At 36.5% G+C, this 23,360-nt stretch overlaps 3 protein-coding genes across 4 annotated transcripts; 2 read left to right on the forward strand and 1 right to left on the reverse strand.

Annotated features, from left to right (window-relative positions):
* Positions 1–2,645: 2,645 nt before the first annotated feature.
* On the reverse strand, positions 2,646–6,901 carry LOC137726009 (uncharacterized). Of its 2 annotated transcripts, XM_068464859.1 has the most exons (6): positions 6,507–6,901; positions 4,978–6,032; positions 3,989–4,063; positions 3,429–3,513; positions 3,303–3,349; positions 2,646–3,178 (listed from the first exon to the last, which is right to left on the reverse strand). In XM_068464859.1, exons 2-6 carry the CDS (start codon positions 6,015–6,017, stop codon positions 3,145–3,147), a joined length of 1,281 nt encoding a protein of 426 aa, XP_068320960.1. In that variant the 5' UTR covers positions 6,018–6,032; positions 6,507–6,901; the 3' UTR covers positions 2,646–3,144. The 2 variants fall into 2 exon arrangements, with proteins under 2 accessions (XP_068320960.1, XP_068320961.1); XM_068464860.1 differs by lacking the exon at positions 3,303–3,349.
* A 2,671-nt stretch (positions 6,902–9,572) lies between these two features.
* On the forward strand, positions 9,573–10,850 carry LOC137725099 (F-box protein At2g26160-like). The gene has a single exon (XM_068463695.1). The coding sequence runs from the start codon at positions 9,573–9,575 to the stop codon at positions 10,848–10,850; it is 1,278 nt and encodes a 425-aa protein (XP_068319796.1).
* Positions 10,851–15,250: 4,400 nt separating this feature from the next.
* Positions 15,251–16,540, forward strand: LOC137725100 (F-box protein At2g26160-like). The gene has a single exon (XM_068463696.1). The coding sequence runs from the start codon at positions 15,251–15,253 to the stop codon at positions 16,538–16,540; it is 1,290 nt and encodes a 429-aa protein (XP_068319797.1).
* The last annotated feature ends 6,820 nt before the right edge of the window (positions 16,541–23,360 follow it).

A 23,360-nucleotide genomic window follows, 5' to 3' on the forward strand; every position in this document is an offset into this window, starting at 1 on the left:
TAGTCTAATGATTAACCTTTATTATTATTATTATTATTGTTATTAAACTAATGGTTTCATATTAGACTAATGAAGTTAATGCATGTGACACAATCCGTTTTTAGGCAAGAAAAGGTTTTATCTTGAATGTTGTTTCTGGAAAACTTTCCTTCTTGGTTTTGATCATCTCTGATACTATGTTATTTTGTCTGTGTCTATGATTTTTATGAATCTGCTTCCGCTTTCTTATCGGGAATTTTACTCGTATGATTTATTCCGTTGGTCAAAATTGATATACTGGGATATACACATATAGTTGCTGTAAATGATCAAATTATTCTGTTGGTCAAAATTGTCTCTTTAAAATCTTGAATATCCAATTTTAATTGAGATAAAGAATTATAAAATTTTATTTGGCATCTTTGAATAACCTTTGATAGATAAAACCGGTGAAAATCAAATTGAATACAAATTGTGTTGTAAACATCGAAATTTCAGTGAAATAAATGTTCGTCAATATATTAAAGTTTTGGCATGTCAAGGCATACATGGCATACGCTATGTGTCTTATAAAATGTACACACGGATGTGACTCATCAAAATCGGACGAGTCATCAAGAAGGATGCGTGTCAACACTTCGCGGAAGTAAATTATTTGATTTTAATTTAATTAAATCAAATGTTAATTGATAGAGTCAAATTACGAATCGGCTCACAAAATTAAGTCCTAATTTTTTGTCAATTAAGTAAGTCCACAATCAATGCCAAATTCATTTGTAGGCAAGATTGGAGAGTTCATAAATACGAGGTTCCAAGATAAAGAAAGGGTTCCGAAATCATTTTACGACCATATGCTAAAGTTTTGTAACTCTAAAACTCTCAAACATCCAAATTCCCAAAAAGTCAAAAGAATTTAGAAAATCTTCTACGTTGTTCACCAAAACCTTTGAAGAATCATCAAGCACCACCACAAATAGACTCAAGAAATTAGAATTGTCAATAAATTCATCAACTCGTAGCCCATCCATGCAAAATTCCCAAAAAGAAAAACAGATTATGAACGTTAATATCTCTTGGAATATGCTAGACAACATATTAACGTCTTCAAACCAAGCAACCTCAAAACCAATATTTCATAACTACAAATACACATGTAAACACAAAAATATTGTGCCAAATAACAAGAGAACATATTTGTATTAATGAGTTTAGGGTTACAATCTCTTTACAATTTGAATCCTCTAATTCGATCTCCGAACATGCAAAGTGTATATGTAAGGGTTGTTGATCAAAGAGTCAAGATGACTTGATCTTGGATGAATGATTGCCTCAATGATTTGGCTTGCAGCAAAGAAGAACAACAGCTACCAGCATCGACGATTTGGGGTTGAATTGACGATTATGCCTTCGGTGATGCATTTGGGTAACTCGGTTCACTATTTCATGCATGATTAATTGTTATGTTATATGTATGATATTGTGATGAGTTAGAGCATGATGAATTAGGGCCCTTTCGCTATTTCATATATGGTTGATTGCAACGGTATGGAGGGAAGGAAAAGGAAAGAGAGGAGGAAAGGGAAAAATATGAACTGTTAGATAAATTTTATAGTGTATTAATTAGTGGAAAAGATGATTATGAAAACCGCTTTTTACTTCTCACACTCTTTTGATTTTCGGCCGTTAGATCGAATGAATTGAAGAAGATCAAAGGACAAAAATTAATAAGGGGTGTGTGAGAAGTAAAAAGTGATGTGTGAATATCACACACATTATGAAAATCTTAGAATAGAAGAATGAGGGGGAATGATAAAATATTATATTTAAAACTTACTACGTAGTGAGTTTATAGAGTGGGTTGTGATGCTACTCACCAAAGTCTAGCGTCAAGCTGAACCCCACACAAGTTTTTCTCCATGCATAAGCGCCTAGATGTTAGGCCTCAGCCCGTCGCCGAATTAGCATCTTGTAGAGCCTTAGATGTAACCTTTATCGGGCAAAATGTGGCCGATAATTTTCCTCCTTTCGATACATTTTTAAATAGCTGCAAAAGTATGGTGGGTCTGCCACAGCAGGCCTCGGCGGGGTAAGAAAATTTGCTGAATGGTTCCAGCTAGTAGGTGGACGGGGAGGTATTTGAGCAGCATCAACCCTTGTTGAAGCCGAGGCAGTTCGTGAGGCTTGGACGGTGTGCGTCGAACAAGAGTTTCTGCAGGTGATTATCGAGTCTGATTCATCCATTATGCTTATTAGGATGCTGCGAGGAAAGGTGAAGACATGCAAATATTGATGCAGTTGGAATCTGTTTAAGATTATGTTTGCTCCCCGAAAATGTGACGGAGCAGCTCGGTGACTTCCTACGTAACAAAGACTCGAGGTTCTCACAGATGAGGTCAATGGGGATGGCGTTTTCCAGACTGGTTGTTTAATGTTTTGGCCAAACATGTAAACATTTCTATTCGTATTTAAATAAAATTTGGCTCAATGTTGCTGATCATTTGGCTAGCTCGAATTACATGGATCTGAGGGTTTGTGCTTTTCACGCTACTCCTATGTGAATGGTGTGGTGCCGATGGATGCTTCTATACAAAGTTTTTGATTCATGAAACAAGTGGTCGGTGTTAATCAACTGTTCTTAGCTTGGGAGGTACTTGTAATCTGCTAAATACAAGCAAGCAGTGTACATAACATTACCATCTTCCGCTGGTTTCACAGTATCAAACAACAGTGCTTAATGGTACTTCATAGGTAAAAATATAAAGGGAGTTTTAACGAAAAGTCTGCGGTACTGTTCATTTTAACGAAAAACCACATTTTTACACTAAAAAGTCAATCTTGATATTTTTCACTTTACCCTTTATTTTGTCTTTATCGTTAAAACTCAAAAATTTCAAACATTTTTCATTAGTTTTCGTAAATATAAACTAACGAATATTCATGCACCAACCCTTCAAAGTTTAATATCCAACAGACCAAAATAGAATATCCCAAAGTTTACAACTACTTGCTCACAACATATCTCCATTTTTTTTAGACTTCATCAATTCCAGCATGTGTTCGCATCTTTTGCCCCATTCTCTTTCAAAGAACTTCATGTTCTTGGTGTGCCATCCTTAAGCATTTCTGCAGCCCCTTGTTGAAGATTTTAATTCTGCCCGAGAAAAACTAAGTTGCATTATCATATCTTGCCCTCTTTTTCCTGCACCAAACAATTAATTTAGAGCTTATAAACAAACTGCAAAACCACAACTAATAGTGTAACTATGCGGTTGGTTGCTGGTGCCTATCAAACTTGAATACCAAGCCACACAATCACACTTAACTGTTGCAAACTATTTTCAACCTCATCTTTGAACCCTCGCCCATGACCCTGCAACAAAGTAACCCCATTTCGCAAACGCAAAACTGTAAATATCACACTCATAGCCATTAATAAGACCTAAGGGTACCTGGCCATCTTGTGTATGACCACTGCTGCTGCTGCTTCCCTTCAGCGCCCCCCAGTACCCGGAACACCAGGCATCGTACAACTCCCTTTTTTTTTGAGAGAAAAAAAAAAAAAAAAAACAAGAAAACAAGCATTAAGATCACTTATAATATCACTGAGTAGGTAGACAGAGATGGAAAGATAAATAAGCGGGTATGACAGCAATAACACCACATGTGTGTGTGTGAGAGAGAGAGAGAGAGAGTTTTGTGCAAACTGCAAATCAAACATCTTCTGCATATTTTACATCCCATGATTATGAACCATGGGCTGATTCTTTTATTCAAAAAATTTAATGCAACTGGATTCCAGATTCACAGCTTGCAGCTAAAGCTTATAGAAATGATTTGCAATTTTTCTATCTCGCTCAACAGATCATTTTCATAAACAAGAACACCACAATACAGGAATATTATCAGAAAAAAAAAAAAAAAATGCATTGCATACTCACTGTAATACTATGAGATTCAAAACAGAACTTAATAACTTGGCCATTACTAGTTACATCCAGAGAAAACAAACCTATCCAGCCGAGAAAGATTTTCTTTCTTCCAAAATACATCAGGCTTATTGTCGTGCTTGTCCAACCGATCACTCCTACAAATGACAAGACCAGAAGTTTTGAGTTAAGCAAAAGTACACCAGAATAGATCCATTATAACCCTACCAATCAAAACTAAGTTCGCTTCATACCAAAATTTCACATGCTCTCAGCCTCTCAAGCTTCAACTTAGAAGAGTGAAGAGACTGATATAAAAATCCACAATCCACATTGTTTCAGGTTTTACCATGTTTAATTTAAAAATATAAATGATTAGGGAAAAAAATCACAATCATGAGTGCATGTAAGCAAATCGGAATGCTATGCAGCAAAAAGAAAAGTGAATCAAAATCTAACACAAAAGAAAAAAGGTAGTAAAAAAAATTACTATTGAATGTTCCTTTTGCTCGGAACATAGGACATGATTCCTTTCAGCTACCCTTAATTTTAACATCTCAACCTTAACAAACAATCTCTCACAGCTAGGACAAACTTTACCATTTCATGGTAAGATGCTTGCTAATAATAAGCTTCTAAATACAAACCGGGAACAGTGGTAATTGGTTTGAGGTAGGATAGCACTTTAAGTCACAACTTAATGAAATAGAGAAACAACTAAAAACCAATAGAGTTAAGATCTAAACTTGCACTCATACACGAAATTCAACATGGATTAACAGAAAAGGTCAGTGGTGCATATATCTTTGTCCATTTTCTCCAAAACCAAACCATTATTTGCTGAAACCACACGAGGAATGCTGTGGAACATGAAGGCGAACAAATGATGGATAAATTGCTGTGACTCGTCCATACTAACATTTAGGAACTGTAACATGCTACCCTATAATATATCACAAATATATCACCAACAAAAATATGAACAGTGAAAATACGAGTTAACTATTATAAGAAACGGGAAAGAGTAAGTTTGGAATAGGGATGTCCAAGGGAATTGGAAATAATTGCTTACGTGATAACTGGTGGGAAGATGATTGGATCAATACGTTGACAGAAGTAGTAAGTTCCTTTGGCCTTAATATCAGCACAAAGGAATTGATTGTCAAGATGGCCTGAGATGGACACTTGGAACACCACTACACGTAAACGCCACAATTCCGATTGTTCAATGCCAGAATAACACACAATGCACATAAGGCCAGCGTCGTTGATTTCAGTGATGAAGGGAAAGCAACCGTCCAGAGGAGGAAGGAATATGCTCTCAAGCTCAACTAGATTCCGACCCGGTCGAGGGATGCCATATGAATCCAACCGATAAGTAAGAACATCACCAAAATGCCCTTGATGGACAGCAACCAAAAAGTCCTTGAATCGTGCTAAAGTAGGATGGGGTTTATATGCGATTTCAAATGGATCCTCCCGACTGTCCCATGGCTCCCATTTCTCTTCGAGAGTGTCGAACACGTATGACTCAACTGACCATGTGTTTGTCACCACGAGCTTGTGTCCCAAAGCGTAGTAGTGATGGGCAGCAGGACTGGTGACAGTCTTACCAACGACAAAGGGGGGATTCGGGAGAATTTTCCACTTCCCAGATTCGGGATTATAAACCTCAAAAAGGGCTGGCCATGTTTCTGTGATATATCCCCTGTACTGTAGGGACAAAACATAAATTTTGTTCCCGAGGGTAATAACAAAAGGATAAAATTTAGGACCAGACAACGTGGGTAGATTACTCTTGCATGGATCATCAGTGGGAGGATCACATGCAATAACATCAAAGTTGGGCCAATAATCATACCCTAAAAGAGGATGCGGGCAACCGAACTGACCCCCAACAATGTAAGGGTTGGAACCCACAATCATATATCTTGTTCCGAATGGCACCATGCTTCCGTCTGGATAACAAGAAGCATTCACAAGTTTAAAATCCGGTCTAGAAGGCCTCCGAGCCTTCTCCAAAGAGCTCCACGCCAATAATTTGCTAATATTAAGGGAAAATAGTTCATGGTTCTTCTGTAGGTACAAAAACCAACCCTTGTCCGGCTCCATCTTAAAAAATTCTCCCTGTAGGGTCAAAGGTAAAAAGAGATCATTGTCAATGAAAGAATTTAAATTAAACCGCTTAAAGAATTTAGTTTGATAAATACTATTAAAGTAATGAGAGTAACCAAAGTTAACAAAGACGCATAATATCATACATCATGTTCATGTAAACAAGCAACGGACGAGCAAAACCTTTAAAATCCAAATTACCCACCTGAAAAAGATAGTATGGATTAATAATAATATTATGATTTTGATCCCCGTGTGTGTTTAGATTTGCTCTAGAGAGATTGAAAACGGGATTTGCTAAGAGAAATTGAAAAAGACTACAACAACTGCGATTCATACACCCAACCAAATGCTCCTATTTATTTCTCAAAATAATTCGACAGAAAACGTAAAATACGTCTAAATTCCAGTCAATAAATAACCTGCAATTGCACACAACTAAGAGACTCCAATGAATTTTCACGCTATGAAACTGAAGCTTATTACCTGAAAATCGAAGGAAGCAAAGCGATCCAACGGGCGGCAAGAGTGAGAGACCCGATGGAAGAGATAAGATGAGGGAGGGGGAGGGGTCAGATCAATTTACACCCCTCAGCCAAAATAACCTAGAGAAGTTAGGAAACCGGAGAACAAATGGGTGCTGAGTTGGGTTTCTGATAGAGCTCGAATCAGATATGTAGAAATATGAGCGAGAAATTTGGGAGAATGTCATTGATATTAAGGTGAAGTGTGAGAGAGAAGAGAGAGATCAAGGTGGATTCTATTTAAGAAATCAGAAGCAAATCCACAATGATTGCGATTGGATCCAAGTCGGAATCGGAAACAGACTTAGCAGAAGAATTCAATAGCAATCACTTGATTGGGTCTATTAATCCTTTGTTCCCTTTGCGAAAGGTAGTACAGAAAAAAATTAGTTTCAAACTCCGAGAGATACGAGGTGGGCACAAGGGCCCACGTTAATATGCAATTACTATTTATACCATATATGAATTAAAAAACAACTATTTGTCAATATGTATTCTAAGATTGTTTTCTTTCAGGCTCTTGAAGATACTCTCACCTCAATTATAAAATAAAACCCTAACTAAAAACACAACATGGTTAATGAAAAAAAGAGGTTAATTTTGACGAATGAAATATGAAATCAATGTTTTGGGGGCTTTGACGTCGTCCGTAACTCTGTCACTTGGATATTGACTACAACATCTGTATTATTTATAAGTTCGACATTGATTCCAACATCCATATTATCTGTAAGTTTGAAACTAAAATGTCATCTTCAACTTTTGTATTATTAGAATTTAAAAAAAAAAGAAAAATGCATGTGCTCATATATTTCTTCATAAATACATCTCTTGACGTACAGTTTCCTTTGCATGAAAATCATTTAAAATCTCTAATTGATATGCAAAGGGAACTTTTGGGTGGAGCTTTAGATTCCACGCACGAATCGTAACATTAAAATTTCTTCTTTGATCCTACAGTTGCCCAGAAATATTCAAACATAAAATAAGCAAGAAAGACAATATGGGCATATACTTCTTCTCACAACGTGATCCACATATTTGAGAATTCTATGACTATCTTCTCCCCCAAAACTCTAGCAAGTTCTTTGCAGAAAAACAAAACACCAAAAACTATTTGAATAATGTAATTAACGAAGAGTATGATTGTAGGGTTTAAGTAGGGTGTGAGGTGTACGTAGAGGGGTATGGGGTGTAAGAGTAGTATTGGAAAATAAGCAGGGTGTATTAAAATAAATTTTTAGTTAAGAAGTAGATGTAGGGTGTATTAAGTATGTGGGGTGTAATCAATAAAATGTAGGGTGTTAATAAAACAAGACAAAAAATTTGTTAGACTTTTGTTAAAAAAAAAAAAAAAATTGAAAAAAAAAATGTTAGTCTATGACCTAGATTTATAAATACATAGGTTTTTATAGAATTTAACTGTAGAGATTCTATGTAAATTTTTTATTCAATTCCATCGAAATCTCATAGATAGATGTGAGATTTGTGGATACTTAAAATACATTGCGAAATCTCTTCAATTCCGTCTAATTGATAGAATTAGAATATAGGGTAAAGTACAAAAAACTACCTCAAATATTGGTGTCATGACACTTTCATACCTCATCTTTTAAAATTGACAATGTCATATCTCATTTTACGAATTTGTGCTAATGTTATACCTTCCATTAGCCTGTCGTTAATTTATCAGTTAAATGCTGACGTGGCTTAAACCAGGCCCCACTTCCTATTAAAAAAAAATTAAAAAATCATTTAATATTTTTAAATATTAAAATAATAAAAAAAAAGTTGAAACAAAAAAAAATCAAAACCTTCCCACCCACCCCCCTCCCCCTTCTCTCTCTCCCCATCTTCTTCTTCCCTGCGTGATTCAACCAAAAAAATAAAAAAATAAAAATTTGCCCCAACCCCCAGAAGAAGAAGAAGAAGAAGAAGGAAAAAAAAAAAAAAAAAAAAAAAGAAAACCAACCCAGTTCGTCCCTCTTCCCAAAAAAAAACAAACCCAATTTGTCCCCCCCCCCCCCCCCAAAAAACAAATCCAACACCCTGCCAAACCAGAAAGCAAAAGAAGGAGGAGGAAGAAGAAGAAGAAAAAAAAAAAAAAAAAAAACCCAGATCCCTTTTGCCGATTCCGCGAGGGGTGGGTGCGAGGTTGGGTGAGTGTAAGGATGGGTGCGGAGGGTGGATGCAAGGGGAAAAAAAAAAACCCAAATCCCTTTCGTCGATTCCGTGAGGGGTGGGTGTGAGGTTGGGTGGGTGTAAGGATGGGTGCGGAGGGTGGATGCAAGGGGAAGACAAACTGCGATTTTTTTTTTTTTTTCTGGGTTGCAGGTAAGGGCTCGGGTAGGGGAGAAGAGGGGGTGGGGGGATGGGGGAGAAGAAAGAAGGACGCCCGGGGGGGGGGGGGGGGGGAGGGATAAAGTTTTTTTTTTTTTTTTTCTTCATTTGTTTTCTGGGTTGGAGTTTCGCAAGGGGAGGGATGGAGGGAGGGAAAGAGTTGTTTCGTTTTCTTTTTTTTTTTTTTTACTTTTTTAATTATTTTAATATTTAAAAAATATTAAATAATTTTTTTTTAGTTTTCAATAGTATTTGATTAAGTTTTTTAATAGAAAGTGTGTCCTGAAGCATCCCACGTCAGCATTTAACAGAGAAATTCACGCCAAGTTAACGGAATGTATAACATTGGCACAAATTCGTAAGATAAAGTATGACATTATCAATTTTAAAAGATGAGGTATGAAAGTGTCGGAACACCAATAGTGAAGGTAGTTTTTTGACTTTATCCTAGAATATAATACTAGCTAGGATTCCTTGTTCAATGTAATAGAATGTAATTAATTATATTGAACTAGGAATCCTAATCCTTGTAGCCCAAGGCTTGCGATGTCTATATAAATAAAAGTTTAGGGCTCTAACGTTGTACCCAGTTTAATTACAAAAACTCCAGATATTCTGGAAAAGTGGTTGCGTCTTCCCTTTGTTTCAAGAAATTACTTCAAAACACGGCATCAGAAAGCAAGACGACATGAAAAAAGCTAATTATGCTCGCTGGCAGACACCACCTATGGATATACTGGAAAATATTCTACAGCGCCTGAACTTAAGTGATCACATACGCTTAAGCACCGTCTGCAAGTTTTGGAATTCGACTGTTACACGAAGTGACATCCGTTGCTCTCCACAGTTTCCATGTTTACTATACCCCCAAGAAAGTCCCAAGTACTTAAGGTTTTACGGCTTATCTGAGGGTAAAGTTCTCGAAATTAAGCTGCCTAAGAGATGTCGAGGGTGGTTTCATAGTTATCGCAAAGGTTGGTTGATCATGATCAGGGAACAAGGAGTAGACTCTAAAGTATTTCTACTGAACCCAATTTCCAAAGCTCAACACCAACTTCCATCCTTGAAAACAATTGCGTCTTTCGAAGAGAGTGTAAATGGAGAAGAAAGGACAGCATGTGCGGCCTCGGCTTTTCTTGATTATAAAATTGAATTGTCCAGTTCAAATATCTCAGAATGTATAGTGGCAGTATTTGTAGGTCCTTATAAGGAATTGAGTTTGTGCAGACCTGGAGGAAAACGTTGGAACACCTTCCAAGTAACAGATTATTTTAAGGATGAGTATCCTTTGGATCTATTGTTTTCTCGCGGCGTGTTTTACGCCTTGGTTACGAGTACTTACAGTAATAAGAATGGTGGCGTTAGACCTTTCATCTTGAACTTTCGAGATGAAGATGAAGACGAACCCTGTGCAGTTGAATTGAAGTTGGTCTATGACAACATAGAAGAACCATGGAGTTCTCATAACCGTGGACATGGTGATTTCTTGCACAGAATCAATTTCAATGGACATCACCGGGCATATTTGCTCGAATCAACAACCAACAACGAAATCTTGCTGATTCATCATATGAAGGATACTTTCGAGAGTAGTAGTATTGAACATCAGATTATTGAGCGTCAGATGCATCCCTCCAAATTTAGCAGGACTAGTGAATTTAAGGTTTACAAGATTGACCCCTATAGTGTGAGCTTTATCAGGGTACACAGTTTGGGGGACCAAACATTCTTCATAGCAAGTGGTTCTTTCTTGTCTTTGCAAACGAGTGATTTTATAGGGTTAAAAGGGAATTGCATTTATTTTCAAGGCAAAGGGCTCCTCGAACATTGCGTTCCTACTACGCTATCTAATGATAGCGGCGTCTTCTATTTAGATGGTGGATATGTGGAAAGACCCTGGCTAAGCATTGACTATTTTAGAGGGCACGCACAAAGTTGGTTCGTTCCTAGTTTACGATATAGTTAGAGATACGGTCGTTTCCGCTCGTTTCTAGACAGAGAATCTGACCATATATGTGGCAAGCTTGACAATATATAATTTTTTTTTTCTTTAACAAACTGTTACAGATATTATATTAAAGTGTGAATGTATAAATCCTTGGTAGATTTGGTAACTAGTTATTTTTTCTCTACTAGGATTGTATTTACTTGAAAGAAAAATAATTTTTCTACTCTTTACTATTATAAACATAAAGGCACTGTTTAGGAAAAATAACACATCTAATAAACTTAGAGAAATTCCTACACTTTCTCCACTCTCTCTTTGCCGCACCCCATACTCTTTGTCAGTAAAATAGGTTACAACACGGTATTAGCACGCTCCTCGAGTATACTCGTTATTCTTTCTCTATTATGATTGTATTTACTTGGAAGAAAAGTAATTTCTCTCCTCTTTACTACTATAAATAAGCACTAAATAAAGGTACTGTGTAGGGGAATAAAATTTAGGACCAGACAACATGGGTAGATTACTCTTGCATGGATCATCAGTGGGAGGATCACATGCAATAACATCAAAGTTGGGCCAATAATCATACCCTAAAAGAGGATGCGGGCAACCGAACTGACCCCCAACAATGTAAGGGTTGGAACCCACAATCATATATCTTGTTCCGAATGGCACCATGCTTCCGTCTGGATAACAAGAAGCATTCACAAGTTTAAAATCCGGTCTAGAAGGCCTCCGAGGCGTCTCCAAAGAGCTCCACGCCAATAATTTGCTAATATTTAGGGAAAATAGTTCATGGTTCTTCTGCAGATACAAAAACCAACCCTTGTCCGGCTCCATCTTAAAATTGCTCCCTACAGGGTCATAGGTAAAAAGAGATCATTGTCAATGAAAGAATTTAAATTAAACCGCTTAAAGAACTTAGTTTGATAAGTACTATTAAAGTAATGAGAGAAACCAAAGTTAACAAAGACGCATAATATTATCATACATCATGTTCATGTAAACAAGCAACGGACGAGCAAAACCCTTAAAATCCAAATTACCCAACTGAAAAAGATAGTATAGATCAATGATGATCATAATAATAATAATACTATTATTATTATTATTTTGATCCGTGTGTGTGTTTAGATTTGCTCAAGAGAGATTGAAAACGGGATTTGCTAAGAGAAATTGAAAAAGACTACAACAACTGCGATTCATACACCCAACCAAATGCCCCTATTTATTTCTCAAAATAAATCGACAGAAAACGTAAAATACGTCTAAATTCCAGTCAATAAATAACCTGCAATTGCACACAACTAAGAGACTCCAATGAATTTTCACGCTACGAAACTGAGGCTTATTACCTGAAAATCGAAGGAAGCAAAGCGATCCAACGGGCGGCAAGAGCGAGGGGGAGGGGTCAGATAAATATACACCCCTCAGCCAAAATAACCTGGAGAAATTAGGAAACCGGAGAACAAATGGGTGCTGAGTTCGGTTTCTGATAGAGCTCGAATCAGATATCTAGAAATATGAGTGAGAAATTTGGGAGAATGTCATTTTAGAGGTTCAAAATGGATTTATGTTATTGAGAGAGAAGAGAGAGATCAAGGTGGATTCTATTTAAGAAATCAGAGGCAAATCTACAATGATTGCGATTGGATCCAAGTCGGAATCGGAAACAGACTTAGCACAAGAACTCAATAGCAATCACTTGATTGGGTCTTTTAATCCCTTGTTCCCTTGGCGAAAGGAGTACAGAAAAAACATTAGTTTCAAACTCCGTGTGAGGGATACGAGGTGGGCCCAAGGCAAGGATAACGATGATGCCTTGGGATAATGTTGTCTTTTTCGCCAAAAGGAAAAAGCTTGGGTTTTTTTATTAGAATATTTTATTACTAAATAACTTATATTTAATATGCAATTACTATTTAGACCATATTAAAAAACAACTATTTGTCGATATGTATTCCAAGATTGTTTTCTTTTAAGCTCTTGAAAATACCCTCACCTCAATTATAAAACAAAACCGTAACTAATAGCACAACATGGTTAATGAAAAAAAGAGGTTAATTTTGACGATTGAAACATGAAATCAATGTTTTGGAGGCTTCGACGTCATTTGTAGCTCTGTCACTTGGATATTGACTACAACATCTGTATCATTTGTAACTTCGATATTGATTCCAACATCCATATCATCTGTAAGTTTGAAACTAAAATGTCATCTCCAACTATTGTATTATTAGATTTTTTGAAAAAAATGAAAAATGCATGCGCTTATATATTTCTTCATAAATACATCTCTTGACGTACAGTTTCCTTTGCATGAAAATCGTTTAAAATCTCTAATTGATATGCAAAGGGAACTTTTGGGTGGAGCTTTAGATTCCACGCACGAATCGTAACATTAAAATTTCTTCTTTGATCCTACAGTTGCCCACAAATATTCAAACATAAAATAAGCAAGAAAGACAATATGGGCATATACTTCTTCTCACAACGTGATCCACATATTTGAGAATTCTATGACTATCTTCTCCCCCAAAACTCTAGCAAGTTCTTTGCAGAAAAACAAAACACCAAAAACTATTTGAATAATGTAATTAACGAAGAGTATGATTGTAGGGTTTAAGTAGGGTGTGAGGTGTACGTAGAGGGGTATGGGGTGTAAGAGTAGTATTGGAAAATAAGCGGGGTGTATTAAGATAAATTTTTAGTTAAGAAGTAGATGTAGGGTGTATTAAGTATGTGGGGTGTAATCAATAAAATGTAAGGTGTTAATAAAACAAGACAAAAAATTGTTGGTTTAAAAATTTGTTAGACTTTTGTTAAAAAAAAAAAATTGAAAAAAAAAATGTTAGTCTATGACCTAGATTTATAAATACATAGGTTTTTATAGAATTTAACTGTAGAGATTCTATGTAAATTTTTTATTCAATTCCATCGAAATCTCATAGAGAGATGTGAGATTTGTGGATGCTTAAAATACATTGCGAAATCTCTTCAATTCTGTCTAATTGATAGAATTAGAATATAGGGTAAAGTACAAAAAACTACCTCAACTATTGGTGTCATGACACTTTCATACATCATCTTTTAAAATTGACAATGTCATACCTCATCTTACGAATTTGTGTCAATGTTATACCTTCCGTTAGCCTGTCGTTAATTATCAGTTAAATGCTGACGTGGCTTAAACCAGGCCCCACTTCCTATTAAAAAAAATTAAAAAATTAAAAATTAAAAAATCATTTAATATTTTTAAATATTAAAATAATAAAAAAAAGTTGAAACAAAAAAAAATCAAAACATTCCCATCCACCCCCCCCTCCCCCTTCTCTCTCTCCCCATCTTCTTCTTCCCTGAGTGATTCAACCAAAAAAATAAAAAAAATAAAAATTTGCCCCAACCCCAAGAAGAAGGAAAAAATAAATAAATAAAAAAAATAAAACCAACCCAGTTCGTCCCTCTTCCCAAAAAAATACAAACCCAATTCGTCCCCCCCCCCTCCCAAAAAAACAAATCCAACACCCTGCCAAACCAAAAAGCAAAGGAAGGAGGAGGAAGAAGAAGAAGAAGGCAAAAAAAAAAAAAAAAAAACCCAGATCCCTTTCACCGATTCCTCAAGGGGGTGGGTGCGAGGTTGGGTGGGTGTAAGGATGGGTGCGGAGGGTGGATGCAAGGGGAAGAAGAACTGGGATTTTTTTTTTTTTTTGGGTTGCAGGTAAGGGCTCGGGTAGGGGAGAAGAAGGGGTGGGGGGATGGGGGAGAAGAAAGAAGGACGCCGCCTGGGGAGGGGGGGGAGGTTGGGAAGGGATAAAGTTTTTTTTTTCTTTTTCTTCATTTGTTTTCTGTGTTGGAGTTTCGCGAGGGGAGGGATGGAGAGAGGGAAAGAGTTGTTTCGTTTTTTTTTTTTTTAACTTTTTTTATTATTTTAATATTTAAAAATAATTAAATAATTTTTTTTTTAGTTTTTAATAGTATTTTATTAATTTTTTTAATAGAAAGTGGGTCTTAAATCATGCCACGTCAGCATTTAATTGAGAAATTCACGCCAAGCTAACGGAAGGTATAACATTGGCACAAATTCGTAAGATGAAGTATGACATTGTCAATTTTAAAAATGAGGTATGAAAGTGTCGGAACACCAATAGTTAAGGTAGTTTTTTGTACTTTACCCTAGAATATAATACTAGCTAGGATTCCTTGTTCAATGTAATAGAATGTAATTAATTATATTGAACAAGGAATCCTAATCCTTGTAGCCCAAGGCTTGCGATGTCTATATAAATAAAAGTTTAGGGCTCTAACGTTGTACCCAGTTTAATTTCAAAAACTCAAGATATTCTGGAAAAGTGGTTGCGTCTTCCCTTTGTTTCAAGAAATTACTTCAAAACAAGAGAGGCAACAGAAAGCAAGACGACATGAAAAAAGCTAATTATGCTCGCTGGCAGACACCACCCATGGATATACTGGAAAATATTCTACAGCGCCTGAACTTAAGTGATCACATACGCTTAAGCACCGTCTGCAAGTTTTGGAATTCGACTGTTACACGAAGTGACATCCATTGCTCTCCACAGTTTCCATGTTTACTATACCCTCAAGAAAGTCCCAAGTACTTAAAGTTTTACGGCTTATCTGAGGGTAAAGTTCTCGAAATTAAGCTGCCTAAGAGATGTCGAGGGTGGTTTCATAGTTTTCGCAAAGGTTGGTTGATCATGATCAGGGAACAAGGAGTAGACTCTAAAGTATTTCTACTGAACCCAATTTCCAAAGCTCAACACCAACTTCCATCCTTGAAAACAATTGCGTCTTTTGAACAGAGTGTCAATGGAGAAGAAAGGACAGCATGTGCGGCCTCGGCTTTTCTTGATTATAAAATTGAATTGTCCAGTTCAAATATCTCAGAATGTATAGTGGCAGTATTTGTAGGTCCTTATAAGGAATTGAGTTTGTGCAGACCTGGAGGAAAACGTTGGAACACCTTCCAAGTAACAGATTATTTTAAGGATGAGTATCCTTTGGATCTATTGTTTTCTCGCGGCGTGTTTTACGCCTTGGTTACGAGTACTTTCAGTAATAAGAATGGTGGCGTTAGACCTTTCATCTTGAACTTTCGAGATGAAGATGAAGACGAACCCTGTGCAGTTGAATTGAAGTTGGTCTATGACAACATAGAAGAACCATGGAGTTCTCTTAACCGTGGACATGGTGATTTCTTGCACAGAATCAATTTAAATGGAAATCACCGGGCATATTTGTTCGAATCAAAAACCAACAACGAAATCTTGCTGATTCATCATATGATGGATACTTTCGAGAGTAGTGTTATTGAACATCAGATTATTGAGCGTCGGATGCATCCCTCCAAATATAGCAGGACTAGTGAATTTAAGGTTTACAAGATTGACCCCTATAGTGGGAGCTTTATCAGGGTACACAGTTTGGGGGACCAAACATTCTTCATAGCAAGTGGTTCTTTCTTGTCTTTGCAAACGAGTGATTTTATAGGGTTAAAAGGGAATCGCATTTATTTTCAAGGCCAAGGGCTCCTCGAACATTGCGTTCCTACTACGCTATCTAATGATAGCGGCGTCTTCTATTTAGATGGTGCATATGTGGGTGGATATGTGGAAAGACGCTGGCAAAGCATTGACAATTTTAGAGGGCACGCACAAAGTTGGTTCGTTCCTAGTTTACGATATAGTTAGAGATACGCTCGTTTCCGCTCGTTTCTAGACAGAGAATCTGACCATATATGTGGCAAGCTTGACAATATATAATTTTTTTTTTCTTTAACAAACTGTTACAAATATTATATTAAAGTGTGATTGTATAAATCCTTGGTAGATTTGGATACTAGTTATTCTTTCTCTACTAGGATTGTATTTACTTGGAAGAAAAATAATTTTCTCTTTACTATTATAAACATAAAGGCACTGTTTAGGGAAAATAACACATCTCATAAACTTAGAGAAATTCCTACACTTTCTCCACTCTCTCTTTGCCGCACCCCATACTCTTTGTCAGTAAAATAGGTGACAACACGGTATTAGCATGCTCCTCGAGTATACTCGTTATTCTTTCTCATGATTGTATTTACTTGGAAGAAAAGTAATTTCTCTCATCTTTACTACTATAAATAAGCACTAAATAAAGGCACTGTGTAGGGGAATAACACATCTCATTAACACAGAGAAGTTCCTACACTTTCTCCGCCCTCTCTTTGCTGCACCCTATATTCTTTGTCAGTAAAATAGGCCACAACACGTACCCTATATTATTTCTCAGTAAAATATGCCACAAAACGTTATTAGCACGCTCCTCGACTACATTAAGGAATCTAACATAAAATTTTCTGCTACAAACCAGTTCGTCAATAACATCACGCGATTAAGTTCTTCCAAAACAATTATCTCGATAGCATGAACATCCACCATACGTTTACGAATTTTAGATTTTACATCCACCTGAGAACCCAAGAAAACGAAGCCAACCCCAGCCTCGCCTGAAGCCGAGACCACGGTTTTGCCTTCCCCTTTTTCCTAGAAATCACGACCTGCAGTCGTGCTATTTTGGGTTTTGCATCGTCGCCTCTGACGACGTCCTTTGAATTTGTTCAAATTCATCGAATTCGAGAATTTCCCGTTCCCAATCCCCTCGTTAGGATTGGTTCTTCAACGAACCACCATGCATTGTGGCTCACCTCGAGGTCCCCAACCTAAAAACACAGCCACCAGTAGCGGCGACGCTGGTTCCCACCCAGTAGCAGATGGAGTGTTTTTCTTGGCCTACTCGAGCGCAATTGGGCCTGGCACCTCGGCCCGCAGCTAAAACATTTTTTTTGGTTTTGGGCTCGCCTGCAACAGTCCAGCATCTGCTCCCTTCGGCCCGCTCAGCACCAGCCACGCACCAAATTAGAACCCACTTCCGGCCTCTGTCTCAAGGCCTGGTTTTGCAGCCCGTTCGTGTGCAACAGGGCCTGTTGCTCGTGGACCAACCTAGCCTAATTTTGTTCTTGGGCCGTATGGTTTCATAGTTTTTAGTACATTAGGGCTTTGGAACAATTTTGGGCCACCGAGTTTTATCACCTAATTGTTTTTTAGGCATAATTGGGTTTATGATATTTTTTTGCCCATCTTTCAATTTGGCCCGAAGTTGAAGAATTAATTCAAGAGTTAATCTTAGTTTATTAATTTGAAGTTTTTGGGTTTTTAATATTTGATACATTAAGTGTTTTTCGTCCTATTTTAGTACCTAAAATCATAATTTTAAAAGTTAAGTTTTCCGTCAAGACTTTCGTTAACTGATGACGTAAAGCTTACATGCACTACGTGTCAATATGATTTACGTGGATATTAAAATTTAAAAATATAAACATTTTTAAAATAAATAAATAAAAATAAAATATAGAAAATAAAAACTTTTCTTTTCTCACGCGGTCACAACCTTCAATCTTGCGATCATGATCCCCTCCACGCCCAGTCATTCCCCCTCCCTCTTCGACTCCCCTGATCCCTCCCAATTCTCCCTCTTCACCTCCCTGATCCCTCTCCTGCAAAAACCCTAATCCCCAAAATATTTCTCATCGTATTTTGAATCTTACCGTTGCTCTTCTCATCCGCCGCCTATTCATGGCTCGGCTTGGGGCTCGCCGCATCCTTTCCGTCGCTGACTCTCCACGCCTCGACGACCCCGTGGAAAGTGACCATGTGTTTGTCACCAGGAGCTTCTGTCCCAAAGCATAGTAGTGACGGGCAGCAGGACTAGTGACAGTATTACCAACGACAAAGGGGGGGTTCGGGAGAATTTTCCACTTACCAGATTCGGGATTATAAACCTCAAAAAGGGCTGGCCTTGTTTCTGCGACATATCCCCTTTACTGTAGGGTTTCTCGAGGGTAATTACAAAAGGATAAAATTTAGGACCAGACAACATGCGTAGATTACTCTTGCATGGATCATCAGTGGGATGATCACAAGCAATAACATCAAAGTTGGGCCAATAATCATACCCTAAAAGAGGATGCGGGCAACTGAACTGACCCCCAACAATATAAGGGTTGGAACCCTCAATCATATATCTTGTTCCGAATGGCACCATGCTTCCGTCTGGATAACAAGAAGCGTTCACGAGTTTAAAATCCAGTCTAGGAGGCCTCCGAGCCTTCTCCAAAGAGCTCCAATAATTTACTAATATTTAGGGCAAATAGTTCATGGTTCTTCTGCAGATACAAAAACCAACCCTTGTCCGGCTCCATCTTAAAAAATTCTCCCTGTACGGTCAAGGGGTCAAAGGTAAAAATAGATCATTGTCCATGAAAGAATTTAAATTAAACCGCTTAAAGAATTTAGTTTGATAAGTACTATTAAAGTAATAAGAGTAACCAAAGTTAACAAAGATGCATAATATCATACATCATGTAAACAAGCAACGGACGAGCAAAACCCTTAAAATCCAAATTACCCGCCCGAAAAGGATAGTATAGATTAAATCAAAATTATAAACATGAAGTGATTCTGAAGAGATATTAGCCAATTAAATGAAAACTATAAACATAAAGTGATATGTCATAAATGACATTGCAACGAACTGTATCATTGCCTACAGAGGGTGACAGTGGTTTTGGGAGCTTGAATAAAATAGTATATGCTAAAAAACGATTTTGTGGTGTATTCATAATCTGACAGAGCCTAAATAGTCTTTCGTATTAAGATAGAAATTAGGTTCTCATCCTTCCTTTTGCTACTCCTTTGATTAAAACCTTATTCGTTTTCATTTTTTGATTAAGGTCCTTGGTATTAATAACATCATTAATTATTTCAATAATAAAATATTTTTTATTTTTAAATATATTCATTTAATGTTAAAAATGTTACAATTAGTATAGTTATATTTATGGCTAAATTTTTTATCATATATTTTTATTTTTAGTTTGTACCCATTTTTAATTTGCAACCCTTTTTTAATTTGTTCCAATTTTCTTTTCAGTTTTAATTTGTACCCATATATTAAATTCTTTTTGTGCCCCTTATTTATAAAGTTTTATTTTTATTTGTACCCATTTTTAATTTTGCTAATTGTACCCATGCTAATTATATGTACCATTCATGTAATTTTTTTCAAATTTTTAACCTGAAAATGTACTCATTCTTAAATATACCAATTTGTTATAGGTAAAATGTACCATTTTTTTTTATATAAAATCTATTCAATTTTTTTTTCTAATCCATTTTTAAAATTATATGGGTACATTCTTTTTTTTTATTTATTTGAGAATGTATCCATGTGAAGTTTAATCGAGAAATTTACTAATATTATTAAGCCTAATATCTCTTTTTTTCGTGATATTGAAGAATGTACCCATGTTCTGATACAATAATTTTTTGGTTAATTTTGATGAATGTACCCATGTTTACACACACACACACACAATAATATATTTATATTTTAATATTTTTAATCCCACAAATTATGGTTTTTTATTTAAAATCTCATTAATATAAACAACTATAAATTTCAATTTTTAATTTAAAAAAATATAGTAACATACATAGAAATAAATTATCACATTAATTTCAAGGACCTGGATAAAAAATTGAAAGCCAACCAGGTTTTAGTCAAAGAATTTTCATAGCTAGGGACCACATCCAAAATCCCCCTAAGATATATAAGTAATTTAATATTAAAATTTTGTGTATGATGCATTCAACAATGAGTTTTTATTGATAATAGCCAAAATTTAACACCTAATTTCATAAATGTCACTTTTTATAAATTTGTTTTTAAATAACAGAAAATTCATTTAAATAGACTTAAATACCCTTAAAATTAAAAAAAATCATAAACTAAATTCAATGAGAAAAAAAGTCAAAGTTAGCCAAGAACCAATGACCATAAGCATAAGATCTACACAGCCCTCAAATTATTCCCATCTTCCTTGTCGTAACCACTAGCAACAAATTATTGCCAGCAATGAAGGTACCATTAAAAGCCTTTCTTATGGGTACAAGACCGTGGGGGCAATCACTCTTTCAAAGCAACGTCCCTAGCAACCAAGCTTCAATAACAATGGCAACAATAAGGATCGATCTCGTGGCAGGAGGTAAGAGCAAGAAGACAACTCGCACTGTGCCCAAGTCCGATGATATCAATCTCAAGCTTCTCATCAAGCTGTACCGTTTTCTTGTCTGGAATACTGGAAAAAAAGGAGACTGGGAGGGCTAGGATTGAGAAGCCAAGAGGAGAGTGTTTGACATTTGATCAGCTTGCTTTGAGAGCACGATAGGGTCAGAACATGGTTCTCCTCAGAGGTCCTAAGAATTCTCGTGAAGCAGTGAAGCACTTTGGTCTAGCTCCTGGTGTGCCACACAACAACACTAAACCTTATGTGCAGTCCCAAGGGATGGAAGTTTGAGAAGGCTAGAGGAAAGAGGAACAACAAGGAGTTAGGATTGAAAATGCTTTATGGAATCCAATTTTGCTTTAGAGTTTAAGCCGGTTAGGATCGATCTTTCATAAACTTGCACAAGTTTGATATTACCAACTTCTTTGGATTGAAAATGCTTTATGGAATCCTATTTTGCTTTAGAGTTTAAGCCGGTTAGGATCGATCTTTCATAAACTTGCACAAGTTTGATATTACCAACTTCTTTATCGGCCTCGTACTTTGAACAACAATGCCGAGGAGATTTATTAAAGTGTTTTGGCTTTTTTTTATGTAAATGAGTTTTGAATTTTGAGGGTATTTAGGTCTATTCACGTGAGTTTTCTGCTATATTTGAAATTTTTATAAAAAGTAACATTTATGAAATTGGGTGTTAATTTTGGCTATTAGTGATACATACTCTTTAATAATATGTGGGGTACTAATAAAAAAAACTTAAATAAAAGAAAAAATAATAAAAAGAGTTTTAAAACTTACATTTTAACTGAAAACAATCTAATAACTTTAACGATATAGACAAAAAAAAACTAATAACCACACGCCACACACACTCACACGAAGGCCCATGTGGTCTTTTGTCTCTCTTCTCTCTCATCTTCAACCCATTAATGACGCGTTTACGTAAGGGTAATGAGAAATAAGAAACTGAATTGAATTCCGATTATGGATTACACTGGTGTTTACTAACATGAAAGGAATCAAAATCGTGTGGGACCTAGATGAATTCCGGAATCACACTCCGAAATTTCCCAGAGTCGGATTCTCTAGCAAATAATGGCTTGATTAAGTGAGGCGAGCGCTTCTACAATTTGGTGTGAAAAATAAGGTGAGGGGCATTTTTGTTGGAGTAGTACACCAAATGGAAAATTGAGTTTAATAACATTGTGTAAAACCGATAATCTAAAATTGCATGTTGGAACCAAATTTGTACACCACCGTGAGTGACTGAGATGCTCGAATCCATTTACCTATAAGGTTTATTTATACTAGTTGCGGAGATGACCTTTTAGGATAGTAGAATCCTTATTAAACTCGGAGAATCCTTGAGGATATCTAAAAAGTAGATATTGCTTTCTCTTAGGAGTGTGATTACTTACAGCGCACGCCAATTAGATTGTAAGGATTCCAAGATTATAGGAAACCTACTAATTCCATACTAGATTAGGTTCCCGAATCTTGCAGAATAAGAACAGTCTATTTCAGCAAAGTCGACGGACTCTGCCCATTGATTCTGGAATAGGATGATGATGGCATCACTTATCTGTCTAGTTAGCTCCACTATGATGGCTATTGAGTCCACGAACAGACTTATGAGGTAGGCATACTTCGTTCCATCTTACTCTAACCTTGGAAAATCATGATCCCAAAATTGCTCATAACTAGGCATCAGAAATGACTTGTTCCCCTTAAGGATGGGTAATTACCCAAATACGTGTGTGATACTATAAAAAATCAACCATCGATTCAGTTTATAAATGTCAAATATAAAATCATATTTTACGAAATCGTAATCAAGTCACTGAAAATCCTAATGGAGTTACCCAAATATCCAACAACTCGTCTGAAACAAGTCACAAGAGCTCACAATCATAAACTCATACAACACAATGAAAAGTAGGGTTAGAGCGACATAGTTCGGTTGAAGCCTGCATCTATGAAGCTATCTCAATCCAAACTTAATCCAAAGAATCAACAAAGTAATTAATTGGGTTCCGGACCTCTCAACAGAACCATACTACCAAACGGGATTCCAGACCAGTCAACAAAATCCAACCAAGATACAATTCCACACCACTAAACGACATCGCAGAGTAGAAGGGATTCCGAACCTCTCAACGGAATCCGAGTGGATATGATTCTGAACCTCTCAACGGAATCGTGGAGTACAATGGATATCGAACCACTCAACAAAATCCAAGCTGGATACGATTCCGGACCACTCAAAGAAATCACAGAGCACAAAGAGTTTCAAACCTTTTAACGGAATCCAGACGCAGCAGAGAACCAGACCACTCAACAGAAACCCCAACGGAAACCCAGTTCCGGATCACTGAAAGGAACCGAGCAGAAAGCCAACAACCATA

This window comes from Pyrus communis, chromosome 2 (assembly GCF_963583255.1).
Source record: "Pyrus communis chromosome 2, drPyrComm1.1, whole genome shotgun sequence".
Classification (NCBI taxonomy): Eukaryota; Viridiplantae; Streptophyta; class Magnoliopsida; order Rosales; family Rosaceae; genus Pyrus; species Pyrus communis.

What these genes read in the sequence shown, in the direction of transcription:
- LOC137726009 (XM_068464859.1), bottom strand. Translation starts at nt 6,017, where the DNA reads ATGGAGCCGGACAAGGGTTGGTTTTTGTACCTACAGAAGAACCATGAA. An exon ending in AATCTTTCTCGGCTGGATAG is followed by an intron (nt 3,514 to 3,988) that starts GTTTGTTTTCTC and finishes TCAAAAAAAAAG; the next exon opens with GGAGTTGTACGATGCCTGGT. An exon ending in GTCATACACAAGATGGCCAG is followed by an intron (nt 3,350 to 3,428) that starts GTACCCTTAGGT and finishes ACTTTGTTGCAG; the next exon opens with GGTCATGGGCGAGGGTTCAA.
- LOC137725099 (XM_068463695.1), top strand. Translation starts at nt 9,573, where the DNA reads ATGAAAAAAGCTAATTATGCTCGCTGGCAGACACCACCTATGGATATA.
- LOC137725100 (XM_068463696.1), top strand. Translation starts at nt 15,251, where the DNA reads ATGAAAAAAGCTAATTATGCTCGCTGGCAGACACCACCCATGGATATA.